Here is a 17,927-nt window from a genome sequence, read left to right as displayed (position 1 = left end):
TCAAAATGAAGGAATGATTTGTTACTCCCAGGAGTGCTAATACCCTCCCCACCCGGAGACTCCTCTTCCAGACGCCTCCAATTCGTCTGATATCAGGAGAAATGTAATGGCAGGTTTTACGTCATATTGTTCCCACAAACCCCATTTTCTACAGATTTATTAATGAGATATGCCCTTCTGCGACAGCTCATAATGCCAGTGATTCAATATTTCATTTCTTCTTGACTGATTCCCTGTTTACAGCTGCACAGCTGTATGGTGCACTGCTGCTCCGTTTTTCTAAAACAATGTTGGTTTTTGGCTGCAAATACTCTAGGGAGAGACAACAGTGTTGTAAGTTTAAATGTCCTCTGTTTTGGTAAAACTTGATATTTAGCAGGGATGTAAGCTATTGGGCTGAAAGGCACGGATGTGAACAGGGGCTTTTTTAAGAGTGTTTAAGACTCTGTGTTGTAGATAAAAGCTCAGTCTGCTTTTTATTTGGCAAAAAAAGAGGCTTGAAGACTAGTTCTGAAGCAAAACGGTCTGTTATTTTCAGAGGTTAAATTTCTGATTTTTAAGTGGCAGATCCCGACGGTCTGATTTTTTTTTTTTTTTTTTTTTTTTTGAGCACTAACATTTTTAATTCTGAAATCTGTGTCCAAGTGATTGTGTTTCCTGTCTAAGAGGGGCAGAACAAAGAGCTTTAAAAGACGTGCTCACTCTCTCCATTAACTCTTTCATCTTTCATTCGTCTTTCATCACTCTCTCTCTCTCTCTCTCTCTTATCTTTTATATGTCCCCTATTCTCAGACTGATGTCTTGTTCTCTCCGTCCTGGAAGTTTGTTCAAAGTGATAATCTTACACAATAAAGGTCTGCCAGAACTCGGGTTCTTCTTCTTTCTGACACTTCTCCTTTTTCTCGGTCGTCTGCTCTCTGACTCTGTCGCACAGATACACACACAAACAGACGCACGCACGCACAAACCGGTTCCACTCCCCGGCTTTTCGCCTCTGCTCTCGAACTTTTTGATACAGCTCTCTGCTCAGTACATAACTAGGCAATATTGAACTGACGCAGCAAAATCGCGGTCGACAAATGGGTTGTGTTTTCTCCTGATTTCGCGCTGCACGGCAATTTCGGGATGTATAATTGATCTTTAAGAAAAATGTTTCACAGAGGGAGATAGCAAGGACAAATCCACCCCTGCCCTGCCGTACCTGTCAGTCTGCTTCATTTTAGCTGAGTCATCTTCTTCTCCTCTGCTTACTCTTTTCTCTCTCTCTCTCTCTCTCTCTCTCTCTCTCTCTCTCTTTCTCTCTCTCTCTCTCTCTCTCTCTGTCTCTCTCTCTCTCTTAAACTCAGTCAGCCGCTCTCTCTCTCTTTCTCTCTCTCTCTATCCTGAGATTTGCAGCCTAGCCACGGCTAATCTGGCACTGACAAACTACAAATGAATATTAAGCATGCTTGCAGGCATTTTAGGTTTTTACCTAAGACATGGTTGATTTAAAATCTCAATAATTGTCCGTATCTTTAAGGGATGGCAATTGTTTTTAAATACACTGACTGACAGCAGAATTCACCAATCATACTGTATGGCTGGATCTCAAATCCGTGGTGTGACTTTCAAACAAGGCACATCTGTATACAGCTAAGGAACACAGATCTTGCAGTGGTTTAATTCCAGGAACAGAATTTATATTTCAAATAACCGAGTAGATTTTCGTACAGTTTTACTGAATTATCCTTTTTTGAGAAAGTTTCAAGGTAGATCATTCTGCCTATATTCCACCTAGAACACAATACAAAATTTGTGTAAGGCTCTGTGATTGGACATCAGCAGTCCAACAGCACAGAGATGATTGGACACAAGATATTACAGGATGCCAGCATGTGAGCTTTGCAAGACTGACTGAACATAAGCTTCATTATCTTCCCGACTTGCCTGGTTGTCTCTGCGCACACATTCAGAGAACGTCAGCAACCTCACGAGATCGATTTGAGAGACGAGCAAAAGTTTAGTAGAAAGAAAGAGAGGGAGAGGGAGAGAGTGAGGGAGGAAAAGAGGGAGAGAGAGAGCAAGGGAGGGAGGAAGGGAGGGAGGGGGAGAGAGAGAGAGTGAGGGAAGGGGAGAGAGAGAGAGAGAGAGAGAGAGAGAGAGAGAGAGAAAAAGAGACAGAGGGGACGGAATAGTACAAAGGGCGCTCCTTCTGAAGTGCTGAAGAGCATCAAAGCCTGGAGTCTAACCAACATCTCCAACAGAGCAACAGAGGAGTGCAGGGGAGAGATGGAATGCCGGCGAAGAGGAGATGAAAGATGACATTCCCACCCACCTGCACTCTCGGTGGAGCCTTGTTAGACAACCGTTTGATGCCTGTCATTAGGGCACAGTGAGGGAGGCAGCCGCAGGGCGGGTTAAGCACTTGGGGGGCGGGCAAGAGGGAGAGAGAGATAGGGTTTCTCAAGAGACTCAGTGTCTTTCGTAACACCCAGAAAATAAGTTAACTTTCCCTGTGGGCCTTCATCAGGCCTATTCAGTTGGTGGCCATCAGGTCAAATCCCGCCCTAGAGTGACCTACAGTGGCCCAGAGGCCAATTATACAACAGTTAGTTCCAACTGTGTAATTTGACTGGACAAGAAGCATTCCATGAGTACTGATATATACAGTGTAACAGAACTTGGATGTTTTTCCCTATGTCACTCTACTTCATAGCACCGCAAACACCTAGCCAAACACCTAAAGTAAATAGTTTTGCCAAAACTGTCAGACCCATGAACATTGACTACTTTTGAAATTTGGCACATTTCAATTTGTAATTGAATAGTTCTGGTCTACAGCCACGTGAGGCTTGCAGTACCCCCACACAACCACCAGGGGGTCGGTAGAGTGGCAGTAATATTCTGTTTATTAGACGGGAAGAAGACGGTCTAAACTACAACTCTCTACACTGAGCCTGTAACTACACACATCAATAACAGAACACATCTGACAAATGCCGGGGAGACCAGTACTGTGTGTGTGTGTGTGTATGAGAGTGTGAAAGAATAAAAGAGTGATATCATGTGTAAGGCAATGTCTTCAGAGGTGTGTGGAAAACTACACACTAACTTAAGGGAAACACAGTACAAAACTAGTGTAAAGCACTGTGGCTAGACTGTAAGATGCTAAAATCGCAGGGACGTTAACCAGCACAATGAATTACAATGAATTATGAGAAAGACATAATTCATACATGATACAATGATAAGAGGATATGACTACTTTGAAGACTGATGTGCAGGAGAATGATGGTTATGTCACGTGACCCTGGGAGGATCTGGGCCGTCTCTTACCGTACACCAAGAGTGTGTAGTGATCAGCAGCGCGGCCGTAATTATTGTGTGCCTGGCACAGGTAGGTGCCGTTATGTGATTGGCTGAGACGGGACATCAGCAGGGTGTTTCCAGAAGTCTCCGCCCTCTCAGGTAGAGTGTCGTTCACTCGGGACCACTGAATGTTCCGTGGCCTGAGGGAGGAGAAAGAGGAATAGGAAAAGGGGGAAACAAACAGATGAGAACAAAACAACACAAGTGGTGTTTACAGTTCCCCATGTTACAGAAACAGGACTGGTGTAACATGTCAATAAGTCACATTTCAAAGTAATTTTACTGAGCAAAATGGTGACTACGGGCAATAAAGGACAAAAAAAGTGCAAAAAGGAGAGAAGAGTGTGTAAACTGGGGAGGAAAAAAGAGTGAGAGGGGTGATGTGTCTGAAGCACAGAGTAAAAAGACAAAAGGACATCAAGACACAGGATGGAAGGACAGACAGACACACAGGAGAGAAGTGATAAAGGGTAGGGATTAAAACACACGCACACACACACGCACACACACACGCACACACTGAGCTGTGAGTTAAGCCTTAGCAGCAGGGTACAGGGTTTTGGCTGTAAAGAGCGAAAAGCCACCCAGTCGCCCTTGCGTTCGTTCGGTCTGCTCGCCGTGAAATCGGTTTCCTCCTTCACCCGTTCTGGCTAGATTACAATCCTCCATCATCTGAACCATTAATCCCAGAACAGCCCTCTAATTAAAACCCAGCTAGGACGTGAGCTTCACTAACACCAGATAACACACACACACACACACACAGACACACACACAAACTAGACCTTGCAACAAAGACAGGCAGTGTTTAATTGTTGAATAATGGGAGTGTAATGTAATTATTATTGCTCTCCGAAAGAGATTCATGGACGTTCTGTCACAACATGACACTATATCAGACACCAACAAAGAGTTGTTGGCCAAACCCACTCAGTCATTCCTTCATCCCTCTGTTTCTGCCCTCATTTTTTTTTTATTAGCTCTGAACCTCCATCTAAATCTTTTCTGCCTTCATCAGTGCATCCTGGTCCAGAGCAGAGAATGTCTTTTTATTGCATGCTCTCTCTCTTTTCTCTCTCTCTCTCTCTCTCTTTCTCTCAGTTTGTCTCCCTTGCTCTCTCTCTGTCTTTCTCTCTCTCTCTCTTTCTCTCTCTGCCTCTCTCCTTCTCCCTCTCTCTCTCTGTCTCCCTGCCACTCTCTCTCTCTTTCTCTCTCTCTCTCTCTTCTCCATCCCTCTCTCTGGCACGAAGATGTCTTTCGACATTTCTCATCCCTGCACTCATCCACTCCAGAGGGTCCCACTGAGTCGAGCCTTCTTCCTTTTCACCATTTGTCATCCTTCCATTCATCCATAAAACGACTGGCACGGGCCCCTCACTCATCCTCGCCCTTCCCTCCATCCCTCATTTCTCCACTCCTTTCTTATGAGACCCAAGAGAGGTTTAAGTGACTTAAACTCACAGTCCCTCACAGACAGAGGAAGAGAGAGAGATAAAGAGAAAATCAGAACAATTACAAAGGAACAGATACTAGATAAGGAAGTCCCTTGAGAGTAGATATAGGATTTTAACCGATGTCTTTAATCTTATATTGGGGATAACGTCTGGATCAAGCTAATCCACGATTGTCTTTGCGATTGCACTGGGGTTAAATTCTGGGATTGGCTTAATCCACAACTGGCACTTTGGAGCATTAAAAAAAAAATGGCAAAATGGGAAGCTATCCAATGGGAACTGTTGTAAGTGAGTAGATTTTTGTAATTAAGAAAATGCACACACACACACACACACACACACACACATATATATACACACACACACACACGAATGCACTCACAGTGGGTTTCCAGAAACGGAGCAGGTCAGGGTTAAGGAGTCTCCCTCTCTGAGGATGCCTTGAGGGGGGTTGATTTTCACCGTGGGGGCAACTGTAAAGACAGAAAATCAGATACACACACTCAGCAAACTCATATCCATCACAAATAATACCGCTGACAACAAACCCAACGTAAGCAGAGCCCCAACCACCGAGAATCAGGCAGTTTTTTCGTTTTGTTTGGTTTTGTTTTGCTTTGGTTTTTTTTCACGACCAGCTTTTAGTGAGAAATAAAATCTTCACTCTCAGCTGTCGATATCCAATTGTTTTGCCATTTTAAAAGAAGCTAATAGGCTGTGCAGCATTCACAGTGGGGCTATATTTCTCCACCACCTTCCTATTGTCTTTTATGATGTACTGTCTTTCTACAGCAGCGGTATGACAGATGAACAGAAAAAAAACAGCTAAAAATCGCTGGTCTGAAAGCGTAAGCTTTTGCCAAGAGAACACGCTTAACAGATGGATACTAAATCTATCGCTAATGAAACCTAATGGTGAGCCACTTCGGTCGCCATGGCAACTCACAGTGCACGTCCAGGCGGTAATGGCGGACCTTCTTCTGGCCTTCCAGGGCGGGGTGGGACGCCTCGCAGCTGATGGCCGCTCCGTTGTCCCGACGTTCCACCGGGATTCGGATGGTGTTGGACACGCTCACCGTTTTTCCATTATCCTGCTGGGACACCACACCTGGGAAAGAAAGAAAGAAAGAAAAGGAAAGAAAGAAAGAAAAGGAAAGAAAGATCAACAGTGTAAAATGTAGACTGAAGGGAACATGAAATCAGATTGTGTAGTTGTAGAAACACTGGAGATTTCGACACCAAATAACCTTACGCTAGACACTGATGAATGACAACATATGCAACAATATTTCTCCTAAATACAAAACTTCTCTCTGTGTGAGGCTGCTATGATTGCAATCCACATAACAGAATTTATGTGTCTCCCTTCATTTTGACTGGTGAGAGAAGAAAGAGAGTGGAAAGCAAAAAAGCGAGTGATTAAAAAAAGAAAGCCGGACTGATGAAAGAGGAGGAAGAAAAGTGGGTGTAAAGACATGAAGCTTAATGAGTGGAATTTATACTTTAAAAAAAAAAAAAGATGTTTGGTAACAGCTTCCATCAAACGGCTCTTCCCCCCATCCCCCCCCCCCCCCCCCCGATATTTAACGTGAACGAGTTTACAAAAGCAACAGGAGGAGCGAGCAACTCGTACAAGGAGCAGGACAAGGAGGAGGAGGAGGAGGAGGAAAAGGAGAAGGAGGAGAAAGGGTCTTAGTTATAACACATATCCATCCCTTTACATCTGTAAGTAACCTCTAATGTCACCCAGTATTTCTCTTATATGCCTCTGCCAACGCAGCAGATACCTTAACAAATTTTGGCTCTCGCTCTACACTCAACTCACGTCACTGTTCTCTCTCTCTCTGTCTCTCTCTCTCTCTCTCTCTCTGTCTCTCTCTCTCGTTGCCTAAATCAGGCAGGATGAAAGAAAAAAAGACAAAGACAGCGAGAGAGTGGTGGATGTTAATAAAAAAAAAAGGAAAAAAAGAGAGCAGAGAGGAGAGAGACAGCTGCGACAGAAAAAGAGGACCAGGGCGGTGGACACGAGGGCAGAATCTGTGATGGGTATTTAATACCCAAAGGCACCTGGGTACAGAAAATGACACAGCTGGAGAGCAGGAAAGTTTTATGTGTGTGTGTGTGTGTGAGAGAGAGAGAGACAGACAGACAGACAGACAGAGAGAAAGAGGGGGAGAGAGAGAGAGAGAGAGGAACAAAAAGGAACACACAGATGGGACATGAGGTTAGGTAGACAGATGTGTGTGTGTGTGTGAGAGAGAGAGAGGGACAGAGAAAAACAGACAAAAAAAGATAAAACGACAGATAAAAAGCAAAAACGTACATGCAGCTTAACAGTCTGATGTGTACAGAGAAAAACAGAAATCATATTCAAAGAGAAAGAAAAAAAATACTGTATTTCTCTACGTTATAGACTACTTAGGGACCAATAAAACAGATAATGGAGAAAGTGATGAGAAAAAGAAAAAGATGAAACAGTCTTTACTAAGTACAAAATGTGAGAACAGAAAATAGATTAATGACAGTAGATTAAAAACAAATACATGGATGAACAAAAGAAGAGACAGATGGACTTGTGATCAAGCAGTAGAATGGATGAGTGGATAAATGGATGAGAAATGAGGCAGATGGAGAGATGAGAAAGAAAGAAAGAAAGAAAGACAGGAGATTTTGGAGGTGTCTGTCTGTGTGTGTGTGTGTGTGTGTGTGTGTGTGTGTGTGTGTGTGTGCGTGTGTGTGTGCACCTGTGTGTGTTTCATGGTTTCGCAGCTCTTCATCGGAATTCACGGAACAAGAAGTCAAGTTTTCCAAATGGGTTAAAATGGCACAGGACCAGTAAGACAAAAGTTCTCTCAAAAATCCCAGCAAACACAGACTGTTTCAATATTTCTGCACATTCTGGTGTTCAAAAAGCAGTTGGTTATATTTACCGAAGAAATATAATGCTGTAATTGAGCACAAATTTCCTGGCACACACAGACACACACACACAGGCTCTATCTTCAGTTTTTACAAGTAAATGAGATCTCATGCTTGAATCTCACTTCCAATTAAGTCCACAAGACACTGGTTTTCAGATATAAATCACAGAGAGAGAGAGAGAGAGAGAGAGAGAGAGAGAGAGAGGGTGTATGCCTGTGTGTGTGTGTGTGTGTGTGTGTGTGTGTGTGTGTGTGTGTGTGTGTGCGTGTGTGTGTGCATGTCAATACGTGTGTTTATGCGTCAGTGCATGTCAGACCATGTGTGCGTGCATGCGTGCGTGTATTTTTGTGTGCACGTGTGTGCGCGTGTGTCTTTATCAGACAAACTTACCCGGTATTTCCCTACGGTCTCTTATCCAGCGGAGTGTGGCTGGCGGCTTGCTGCGCGGAGACAGGCAGGTGAGCTCCACCTCCCCTCCCTCCACGGCCTGGGTCTTAGCCTCGATGGCGGGCACCTCCGGGGGCACGATGACGGTCAGCGTGGCCACCTGGTGGTGCGTGTCGTCCGTGTAGAGCTGACAGAAGTAGCCGCCCTCGTCCGACACGCTGACGTTGGTTAGGGTGATCTGCACCAGTCGCTGAGTGAAGAGAACCATCTGGAAACGGTCGTCTTTTAGCGCTGCGAACGAGAGAAAGACGGAGGGAAGGGACAGGGAGGAGGAGGGGGCGTCAAAGGTGGAGGTAGAGGAGGCGACAGGGAGACGGGAAAGAGGGTTATCGAAAGAATCGCGAGGGGAATAAAATGGAAATAAAAGACGGGAAGATGGAGGCGACAAATTTTGAAGGAACAAGGGGGAGAAGAGGGAGGAACGAGGCAGGAAGACGGGAGCAGATAAAAGAAGGGAAAAATACATGAAGAGATGGAGGAGGAGGAGAGGGGGGTAGAGAATTAAAAAAAAGGATAAAAGAATATGGAGAGGAGCGTAAAACAGGGAGGGAATAAATAGCGTGATGTCGATAAGGTTGATGAGATGGCGGGAAGACAGGGAAGGATAGAATGGTGTTTGGGGGGGGGGGGGGTCGATGACATGAATAAGGGATGTGGAAAGAAAGAAAAAGGGGATGACAAAAGACAGAAGCAGAAAGAAGAGAGATTTCATGAAAAAAAAAAAACAAAACAAAACAGAGAAGACAGATTTAACTACTCGTTCTCAATTGACCGCTAATGGCTTCCAGGACATCCGCACCTACCCCGGAGAAAAAAAAAAAAAAAAGAGAATGAAGAATGGAGAAAAAGCAGGACTTGAGGTGGTGGGGGGGGGGGCAGCGAGGGAGAGAACAGGGCAAAGAAAATAGTTTCCCTTTTGTCATCCACAGATGACGAAAAGAAAAAAAATCACTGGGAGGAATAAACAACAATAATGATAATAGGTAATAATAACAGAAGGTTGGTCGAAGGCAAAGATGTTGAGGCTATTGTCTGAAAAAGATTGCTTAAACTCACTTTTTTTTTTTTTTCTTGTATTGACTGAAACTCGCATTTCTTTCTCTCTCTCTTTACCCAGCCATTCTTTGCGCTCTTTCATAGACAAGCCCATTCTGGAGAAATGGTTCTCCACAATAGTCTAATGACACTCCGGCAGAATCCGCGCTCATTATATCACGGGAGATCGCTCACTCTGAACGGTCTGCGGTGAGTTTTAAGATGTAATTTAAGGTGAGGGTGAATGGAGAGGTGTGTGTGTGTGTGTGTGGGTGGGTGGGTGTATTTCTGTGGTGAAACACAGTTTATGAAAAGTATATTGGGCTTTGTGTGCATGTGTGCGCTATAAGAAAGCAAGTATGTTTGAGAAACCAACTGAGAGATAAATGGATGTGTGTGTGTGTGCACGTGTGTGTGAGAATGCGTTTTAACCATTAATGCGGTTGTATTTCTGTATCGAAACACTGTATATGGAAAGTATATGGGCTATGTGTATATGTGTGTGTGTGTGTGTGTGTGTGTGTCTGCATTCTTGCTAATGTCAGAACACACTGGTTACAAGCAGTCCCCTAATATCCACCATGACAGTACAAGATCTCTGGCCAGCAGAGATAAATCATGTCCCTCACACTTAAATGTCAGTTGAATGTCAAAGCATTGTCCAGTATCTGTGTCACCTTTAGTCAATCTTCATTTACATACAAGCCCAGTTCAGCCAATCAGAACTGGTCATTGCATGGAACCTTCATACGCGTTCTGATAGGCTGCCGGGCTTTATCTGCCTTTGGGGATATTTTTTGCTCTGCGATCCACTAAAAGACTCTTATCTGGCTCCATTAGTTAGCAGGGCCAGAAGCTCATTTGGTGTCTTTTGAAGCATTTAGGCTGTGCACTCAGGCAGTTAAGACTAAAATGTGATGGCTGTTGAATCCACAGTGATATTAATAGCGGGGAGAGACTCTTAGGAAACTACACGGTAAGAAACTGCGGTGTGACTGTTTCAAGTTAAAGAAGACCAATTTAGTTAAAAGACAGTGTGGCTGTATTACGACGCAAGAGCAGCGGTACATTCACACCTCGGTGATTTCTCGTTTTTGTTTCCCCACCCCGACTCCTCTTTTTTTTGTCTCATTCTCCCTCTCTTCCCTCCGTCTATCTTTAGTTAAAAGGATTTCGGGGTAAATGATGGAAACAGATAAAGTCATTAATTTAACTGCTCTTTTAAAAAAAGAAGCCATTACGACCCCCCCCCCCTCCCACCACCACCCAAAAAAAAAAAAAAAAAAAACCTTTAGCTACACTAAAGTTCGCCAAATCTGACGATAGTTGAAGTCACACTAAAATGAGCTTTTCCTCAAAATATCAAGTGAAAATTGTCTAATTAAACCTGGCTCTAGGCTACACTGGAAGCTCTCTCCTTGAGTATGCAGAAAGTGTTTTCATATGTTGTCTTTGTATCTTTGCTCAAGAACACGATGGTGGTTAACGGTGGTTGGTTAACAATATAAATCAAGTGTGCAGGTGCTTTAACATTATCTTAATGTAGAAATCTGGAGATTGCCGTGGAATGATCTGGAATGTATTGCTCTTGGTTAAGCTAATCTTAGCCAAGTAGTGAAAGTACTAATTGTAAATCACTTTGGATGAGAGTGTTAGCTAAATGAAAAAAGAAGGGAAAAAAAGTAAATTGTAATTATAAATTGGCATAGATTTTGCCCACCAAAAAAAAAAAAAAGAAAAAAAGAAACCGCGGCTAAAACAGGAGGTGAATATGACAGAGTGACAGGTTTTTTTTTCTTTGTTTTGTTTTGGGTTTTTTTGCCTGAAGAAAAACAGATGGTGGTTTATTAAACCGCGGTCCACGTGCCTACCTCGAGTGCCATTGAAGAAGAGCGTTTGTCTGCGTGGGTTCTGGATGACCACGATAGAGCCGTCGTAGTTCTGTAGGCGACAGGAGATCTGCGCCTTCCCGCCCTCAAACACTGTAACATTCTCCGCTTGCACTGCCTGCCCCCGAGCTGAGAACGAGAGAGAGAGAGAGAGAGAGAGAGAGAGAGGGAGAGGGAGAGAGGGGGGGGGGGTGAGTATGTTATATTGGAGGATAGCATGTTGTATGTTGTACAGACAGTACGTTGCACTTCTGCTAAAATCTTCGGAAGGACAGCCAGACAGAGGGGAACACAAAAGACTGAGTGCGTGGGGAGGATATATCATTGTAGATTGACATGTAGCCTACATTCCTGAGAGAAAAGAAAAGTTTGAGAACCAAAGAGAGAGAGAGACAGAAACTGTAATTAAGTGGCGGTTTAGACTACCACGACGATCACTGTCTTCATCCGTTAGCGACAATCGACAGTCTATTGGAAGCCGTCTCTGTTACTCAAATCTACCGAACCAGCACACTTCTCGCTAGTTGAGCTGTTGCCGTGGCAGCCGAGCCTTAACTCGGGGGTCACCGCCGGTGGGCCCCGCGGCTGTGTTTCCTCCGGTAACGGAGCATCATTAAGCCGAGGTGGTTACGGCGAAACCCGGATGTTTCTGAGTCAGTAAGCTTATTTACTGCTCACCCACTGACCCCAGTGGACTCGTCAAGATCACAGCGATTCATTCCCCCAAATCAAACGACAGCATCTCGTCACCGCTGTGTTGGGTCTGTCAGCTAAAATTACACCAGCGTTTTAGTTTGAACTCCGCTCTCTCTGACACCGACAGCGCAGGCATCCTGTCTCCCTGTGTTCAAATTCGGTATCAAATTAGGAGTAAAAAAAAAAAAAAAAAAGACGAACGAGTAAATGTAGTAGCCTGTTGTCGAGCCGGTAAGCCATCTTCTTATACGTGCGAGACGTGCGTTCGCTTTGTCTCGCGCAGTGAGGTGGTTTCACACAGCTAGATATACACTCACTGTCTGAGAGGCAGAAGTCAGTCAGCCGTTCTGATGAGGAGCTGCAAACCAAACAGAACGGTACCCAAGTATACGCTAGAGCTACTGCAAACGTTCTTTACACGTAAGAGCAGAGAGAGAGAGAGAGAGAGGACGGAGGTGGCGAACAGCCAGTCTGTGACAGATGAGGATCGGTTGATGCCTCGTCATCCGCTGGTTTCCTAGTTTTACTTCATTTCAAACGTAATTCCGTCGGGCTTAATCAGTCCTAATGCAACTATTTTTCCTATATTCACTGGAGAGCGCGAGCGGGGTAATAAAACATTGTCAGTCGGCGTATTGAACCGAACGAAAAAGAGAAAAAGGGAAAGAGAGAGAGAGAGAGAAAATTCGAGACATCCTCTGAAACTTGACAATTATTATTGGAATGATGGTCATTATTAGTCCTATTCTCCACATCAATATTGTGATTCATAGCACGGCCATCAGCAACGCCACTGCCATTCCGATTATTATTCTAATGACTGTTATTACTCACTGCTCTGCTTGGCACACACTTGGCCACCATTGTTTTAATGGCCATAATTGTAAGAACAGCATTATGCATCAAGAGAAAGTCCGGGAATGTACCGATGGCAATTAAAGGCTTATGAAAGCCTCAACAGAACACACACAAGTGAGGCGAAATTGTAGGCAAAGTAGCCAAATGCGTTTGATTGAGAATGCAAACAAAACGACGCTAATTGAGCGAACATTAAACGCGCTCCGGCGGCGGCCAGCTGCCGACTCTTCATGTAAATTACCATCGTGGAGGTAGGAGAGCAAGAAAAAAAAAACAAAAAACAAAAAAAAAAACCCTAAACCACCAGCGATGAGATGGTTGTGGAGAGAGAACCCAGCCCCCCCCCCCCCCAACCAAAAAAAAAGAACCTGCCAATTTCTAATGGAGGAGACCAAGAGGGAGAGAACAGGCCGGAAGTACACAGAGGACTGGGGGGGGGTCTGGCGTTGTAGCGCTGCAGCTGCAGGAAACGCCGACTGACGCATTTCGCCTCGGAATCTGGTTTACATCGTTTACTCCACGGGAGTTTCTGAAGGAGGCGGTTGACTGCGTTGGAGGGTTTTACAAGGCTTATGAGTGGCTTACCGGCACCGAAATAAACAAAATAAAAACCTGCACAGTCAATGACTTACTTCTGACCCCGTTAAAATCGAGCCGCAATAAAATAGGCTACTCAACATGCCTCGGAATTAGATTAAGTGAGAAAGTAGAACAATCAATACCCTGCTTTTCTGGTGCCATGAAAAAAGTAAACATCATCAAGGGATTATGTGTGAAAGAAGAAAAAAAATATATAAATAAATAAATAAACAACGAAATTGTATTCGGGTCTTTGTGTCACGACCAGAGGAGGGCAGTGTACAATTACCATATGTCTTCAAACAACACAAAAGTCCTAGACCCTCTGTTAAAGGGACCCTATTTACTAGGACCTTGCATTGAGAAGACAGGCAATCATTCCCAAAATGCATAAACAAATAAATAAATTATTTTATATCCAAAGAAATAAACAAGGCCATATCGCGACAGTATAATGGTCCCTGAGCAGGCATGGTGAATTATGGGAGATGGGGGCAGTGTTGAATTAAAGCGACTGGGAGGCTGCCAGGTGCAGGACTGTCGCCTGGACCTGTACTAAATCCAGAATACCGCCAGCACACTGAGGATTAGCCAACTGAGTTACAGCCTCTAAGGACAGTCCTCTCTCTCTCTCACACACACACACACACACACACATCACACATTTAAACACACACACACACACACACACACATACACACACACACAGTGAGGTTTGGTGAGGTTTGGAGAGTATGGAAAAGATTTTCAAAAAACACTGAGCCCACACACGAACTACGAGACAAATTCATTTGCATGCCCACAACTGAAAAACACACAAAGTGTTTTGGTGAAGTACATTTACAAATACTACTTGCTGTCATGTCTTAGTTTTTCTCTGTCTTGCACTGTTTATGATGGGTGCTAGATGTGTGTGAGTGTGTGAGAGAGAGAGAGAGAGAGAGAGAGAGAGAGAGAGAGAGAGAGAGAGAGAGAGAGGAGAGAGAGAGAGAGAGAGAGAGAGAGAGAGAGAGAGAGAGAGAGAGAGAGAGAGAGATGTGGTTGATGCGCTAGATTCGGAACATCAGGTAATCAGTGAAATTTGCAGAGCGAGCTGCTTGGGTGAAAAAGCTGACAAATTGAGATTTCCTTCTCTCTCTCTCTCTCTCTTTCTCTTTCTTTCTCTCTCTCTCTCTCTCTCTCTCCTTTTCCACTCTCTAGTCTAAAATTAACACTCTATCTCTCCAAGGAATCTCACCCTCTGCCAATCAAATCCAGTTGAAAAAAGCTCTCTGACTATAAATAATGCATAATCCTTTATAAATCTTGTCTTCTCTCTCCCTCATTACCTCCCCCTGCCGTTCCCTCTCTCTCTTCTCCCTGTCTCTCTCTCTCTCTCTCTCTCCCCCATTTCTTTTTTGTTTTTGCATCTATTCCTCTGCTATTCAGTCTTTTCATTCTGTTTTTCTTCTCTCTCCCTCTTTCTCTCTCTCTCTCTCTCTCTCTTTCACTTGCTTTCTGTCTGTCTGTTCTCCAAAGCTCATCATTTTCTCTCCTGCCGTTGCCCTCTTTTCTCTTCTAATCTCATTCTCTTCCTCTTTCACACCTACACACTCGCTCCCCCACTTCCTCTTTTCCCTAATCCCTCGCTTTTTTCCCTCTCTCTCTCTCTTCCTAAGTTTCCGCGCTTTCCTTCTTTCTGTCTTCTTTCTTTACCCCAACTCTCTCTCTCTCTCTCTCTCTTTTTTCTCAGCTCCCTCAAACATTCGTCCTCACTTTCGTTTCATCTCCCTCCCTCGTTCCATTCCTCTTTACTTTTCTGCAGGCTTCTTTCTCTTTCAAATTTCTTTTCTATAAGTCCCTTCTGCTCCAGCTCTCTCTCTCTTCTCTCCCTCTCTTGCTCTCCCTCGCTCTGTCTCTTCTCTCCCTCTCTCTCTCTCTCTCTTCTGCAAAGGGTTGGTTTATTTCCATCTCGACTCTCTCCCTCAGTAAATGTGATTTGTTCTGCCGCTCAGGCTTGCTGTATTATCGTCCTGTGTTTGTCCGAGAGAGAGGGAGAGAGAGAGAGGGAGAGAGAGGGAGAGAGAGGGAGAGAGAGAGAGAGAGAGAAGAGAAGAGAGCGAGAGAGAGAGAACTGGAAGGATAAGTGAAAGAGGCACATTGAAAAAAAACAAAAGAAATAACTGGAAAAAAAAAAGGGACAGACTGTCGTTCTCCAGTCTCTTTCTTCTGTCCTTCTAATTACGTCTCTTCGGCTGACATTCATTTTTTCCTTCTCTTTCTTCTCTCTTTCCTACTCCTCTTTATCCACACTGTCTGTGTACTAAACTCATTCCAGGGTGACAAACATCCTTTCCTCTGGCATTTGATCTTCTATTTATGATGTTTATGGTTTCATTTCCCACACTCAAATGCCACATCTGCTCTCTGTCTCCCTTACAGTCCTCCTTCCTCCTATTCGCTCTGCTGTTTTCACGGCAAAAATCCCTCTTCTTTCTTGCTCGTCCTCTCTCTCTCTCTCTCTCTCTGTCTCTCTCTCTCTCTCTCTCTCTCGCTCTCTCTCATTCTTGCTCTTTCTCTCTCAAATGACCTTCATGTTTTTAATGCTTTTCTGTTCCATTCCATCATCATATGTCAGTCAAACCAATCCCTCATCCTGTCTTCTCTCTCTCTCTCTCTCTCCTTCTCATCACATACACACTGCCCAGCTTCACTGTGGAGACTTAGGGGAAATTTAGAGGGCAATTAGACCAGGCTGCCCAGTCAGGGATAGCCCAAGGGTCAGTACCGAAACACAACCGCACAACAATATCCCCTTATATCCCCCGCACCCCAGTCCAACCTTCACCGCTACCATCAAACCTGGCTTCAGTCCCTGCCACCGTCCCGCATCCAACCACGCCGCCTAAACTGCTTTACTGGCAAGAATTGCATTATGTAACAGCCCACACTGCCAAGATTATGGACCCCCCATTCTCTCCCTCTCTCCCTCTCTGTCTCTCTCTCTCTCTGCCTCTCTTTCACCCTCTCTTTCTCTCTCTCTCTCTTTCTGTTTGTCTGTCTCTTCACATACTCAGAAAAAAATATGCCCGATATTGATTGTGCTGAAGGACCGACCTGTTTTACTGAGATGAAAGTTCTCGAGGGGGGGAAAAAAAAGGTAAAAAAAAAAAAAGGAAAGACAGGGTAGAGAAAAGAAGGGTGTGTGCTTGTCTTTGTCAACATATTGAAAGACCTAAAGTACTTGTCCTTGCAAATATTATAGCATATAAATATGTAAATATCTTATCATTTTCAATAGATTGGTCCTTGAGAAGAAACTTGCCTGAAGCGCTTGGCCACTTTCTAGATGTTTTGGAAGCTCAAACTTCCCCCCCCCCCCCTCCCCTCCCCTCTGCTGCATAGTGACAATGTCAAACATCTTTAAACCACTCTTGTATCGGTTCTCTCCCTATAGTGCCTCTGCTCTCCCAAAAGATTTACCCCCCCCCTTTTTTTCTTTTAGTCTGTTCATTTTCTTTCTTTTCTTTTTTTTTTTTTTTTTTAACTTTCTGTTCTGCGATTCTCCCTACTGTCTCCTACTGTGAGATGATAAACTCCAATTTCTCCAATGTTCCACTCATTTAATGGTGATATTAACAATTCCCTCCACAACTATGGACAGTGAGTTTCACTACGCTTATTCTTCCATTTCTCTTCTGACCTTCTTTGGTGCTTCTCTCTCTCTCTCTCTCTCTCTCTCTCTTTCTCTCTCTCTTTCTCTCTCTCTCTCTCTCTCTCTCTCGATTGAACATATTCATCCCATCTCTCTTCCTTTCTGTATCCTACAACTCGCTAATTATCCATGTCCTCTGCTTCTCTCCTCTTATTCTTCCTCTCACTCATATTCACTCTCCATCTTCACTTTTTCACCATTTTACACTCTCTCTCTCCATCGATCATAAATCTGTCAGCTGCCCCTCTATCCATCCCTCCACTCTTTCTTCACCCCTCCCACGCCCACCCCCACCCCACCCCCCAGCTCACTTCTTCCCATAAATTATCCTCTACAGCGGCGGTGGACCAGAGTGAAAGGGAAGGACACGGAATTGTGTTTAAGGAGACAGGGCTTATTGAAGAGAAACTGACTTCATAAAAAAAAGAAAAGAAATACAGAACAGTAAACCTAGACAGGAAGACAAGAGGCATAAATTGATAAACAAAGACAGAGAGAAAGAAGGAGTGACAAGGAATGAGAGAGAGAGAGAGAGATATTCAGATAAGGTTGCACGACTAAGAGAAAGAAAAGCATATACAACGCAGCTGGAAAAATGGTAAAAAAAGAAAAAAAAAAAAAAAAACGAGAGAGAAAAGGAACAGGGAGTCACAAAGAGACGAACACTTACAGGAGAGGGAGAGAAGAACGAGAGAACGCAGGAGGAGGGAGAGAGGGGGAGAGAGGAGGAGAGATCGCCGGCTCGGCCCCATTGTGTATTGAGTTCCAAAAGACTGATCAATGGGTCTTCTGTAGGCGTCCTCACAGTGAACGGACACGACACACCACTGCAGTTAAAGCCGTTTTGTCTTGAGCACAGTGTACAGCCAATAAAACACACACACATACACACACACACACAGAGTTCCAAATAGCCACTACATACACAATACACCAGCCTCAAGCCATTTAAACAATTTCAAAACCATTGTGCAACACCAAAAATAAAAAAAAGAAAAGAAAAGA

General features: G+C 44.1%; 1 protein-coding gene across 1 annotated transcript in view; it reads right to left on the bottom strand.

Annotated features, from left to right (window-relative positions):
- The window catches only part of cadm4 (cell adhesion molecule 4), a 29,667-nt gene extending 11,993 nt beyond the window's left edge, over nucleotides 1-17,674 (bottom strand). The window contains exons 1-6 of the mRNA XM_030785101.1: nucleotides 17,593-17,674; nucleotides 11,078-11,224; nucleotides 8,115-8,402; nucleotides 5,749-5,910; nucleotides 5,185-5,275; nucleotides 3,316-3,488 (exon numbers count right to left, since the gene is read on the bottom strand). Coding sequence (XP_030640961.1) covers nucleotides 3,316-3,488; nucleotides 5,185-5,275; nucleotides 5,749-5,910; nucleotides 8,115-8,402; nucleotides 11,078-11,224; nucleotides 17,593-17,674 — 943 coding nt within the window. The remainder of the gene's footprint in view (nucleotides 1-3,315; nucleotides 3,489-5,184; nucleotides 5,276-5,748; nucleotides 5,911-8,114; nucleotides 8,403-11,077; nucleotides 11,225-17,592) is intronic.
- Between the last annotated feature and the right edge of the window lie 253 nt (nucleotides 17,675-17,927).

This window comes from Chanos chanos, chromosome 9, assembly GCF_902362185.1.
Source record: "Chanos chanos chromosome 9, fChaCha1.1, whole genome shotgun sequence".
Taxonomy (NCBI): domain Eukaryota; kingdom Metazoa; phylum Chordata; class Actinopteri; order Gonorynchiformes; family Chanidae; genus Chanos; species Chanos chanos.
The sequence above is the reverse complement of the archived record's forward strand: the minus strand, read 5'-3'. Positions and strand labels throughout refer to the sequence as shown.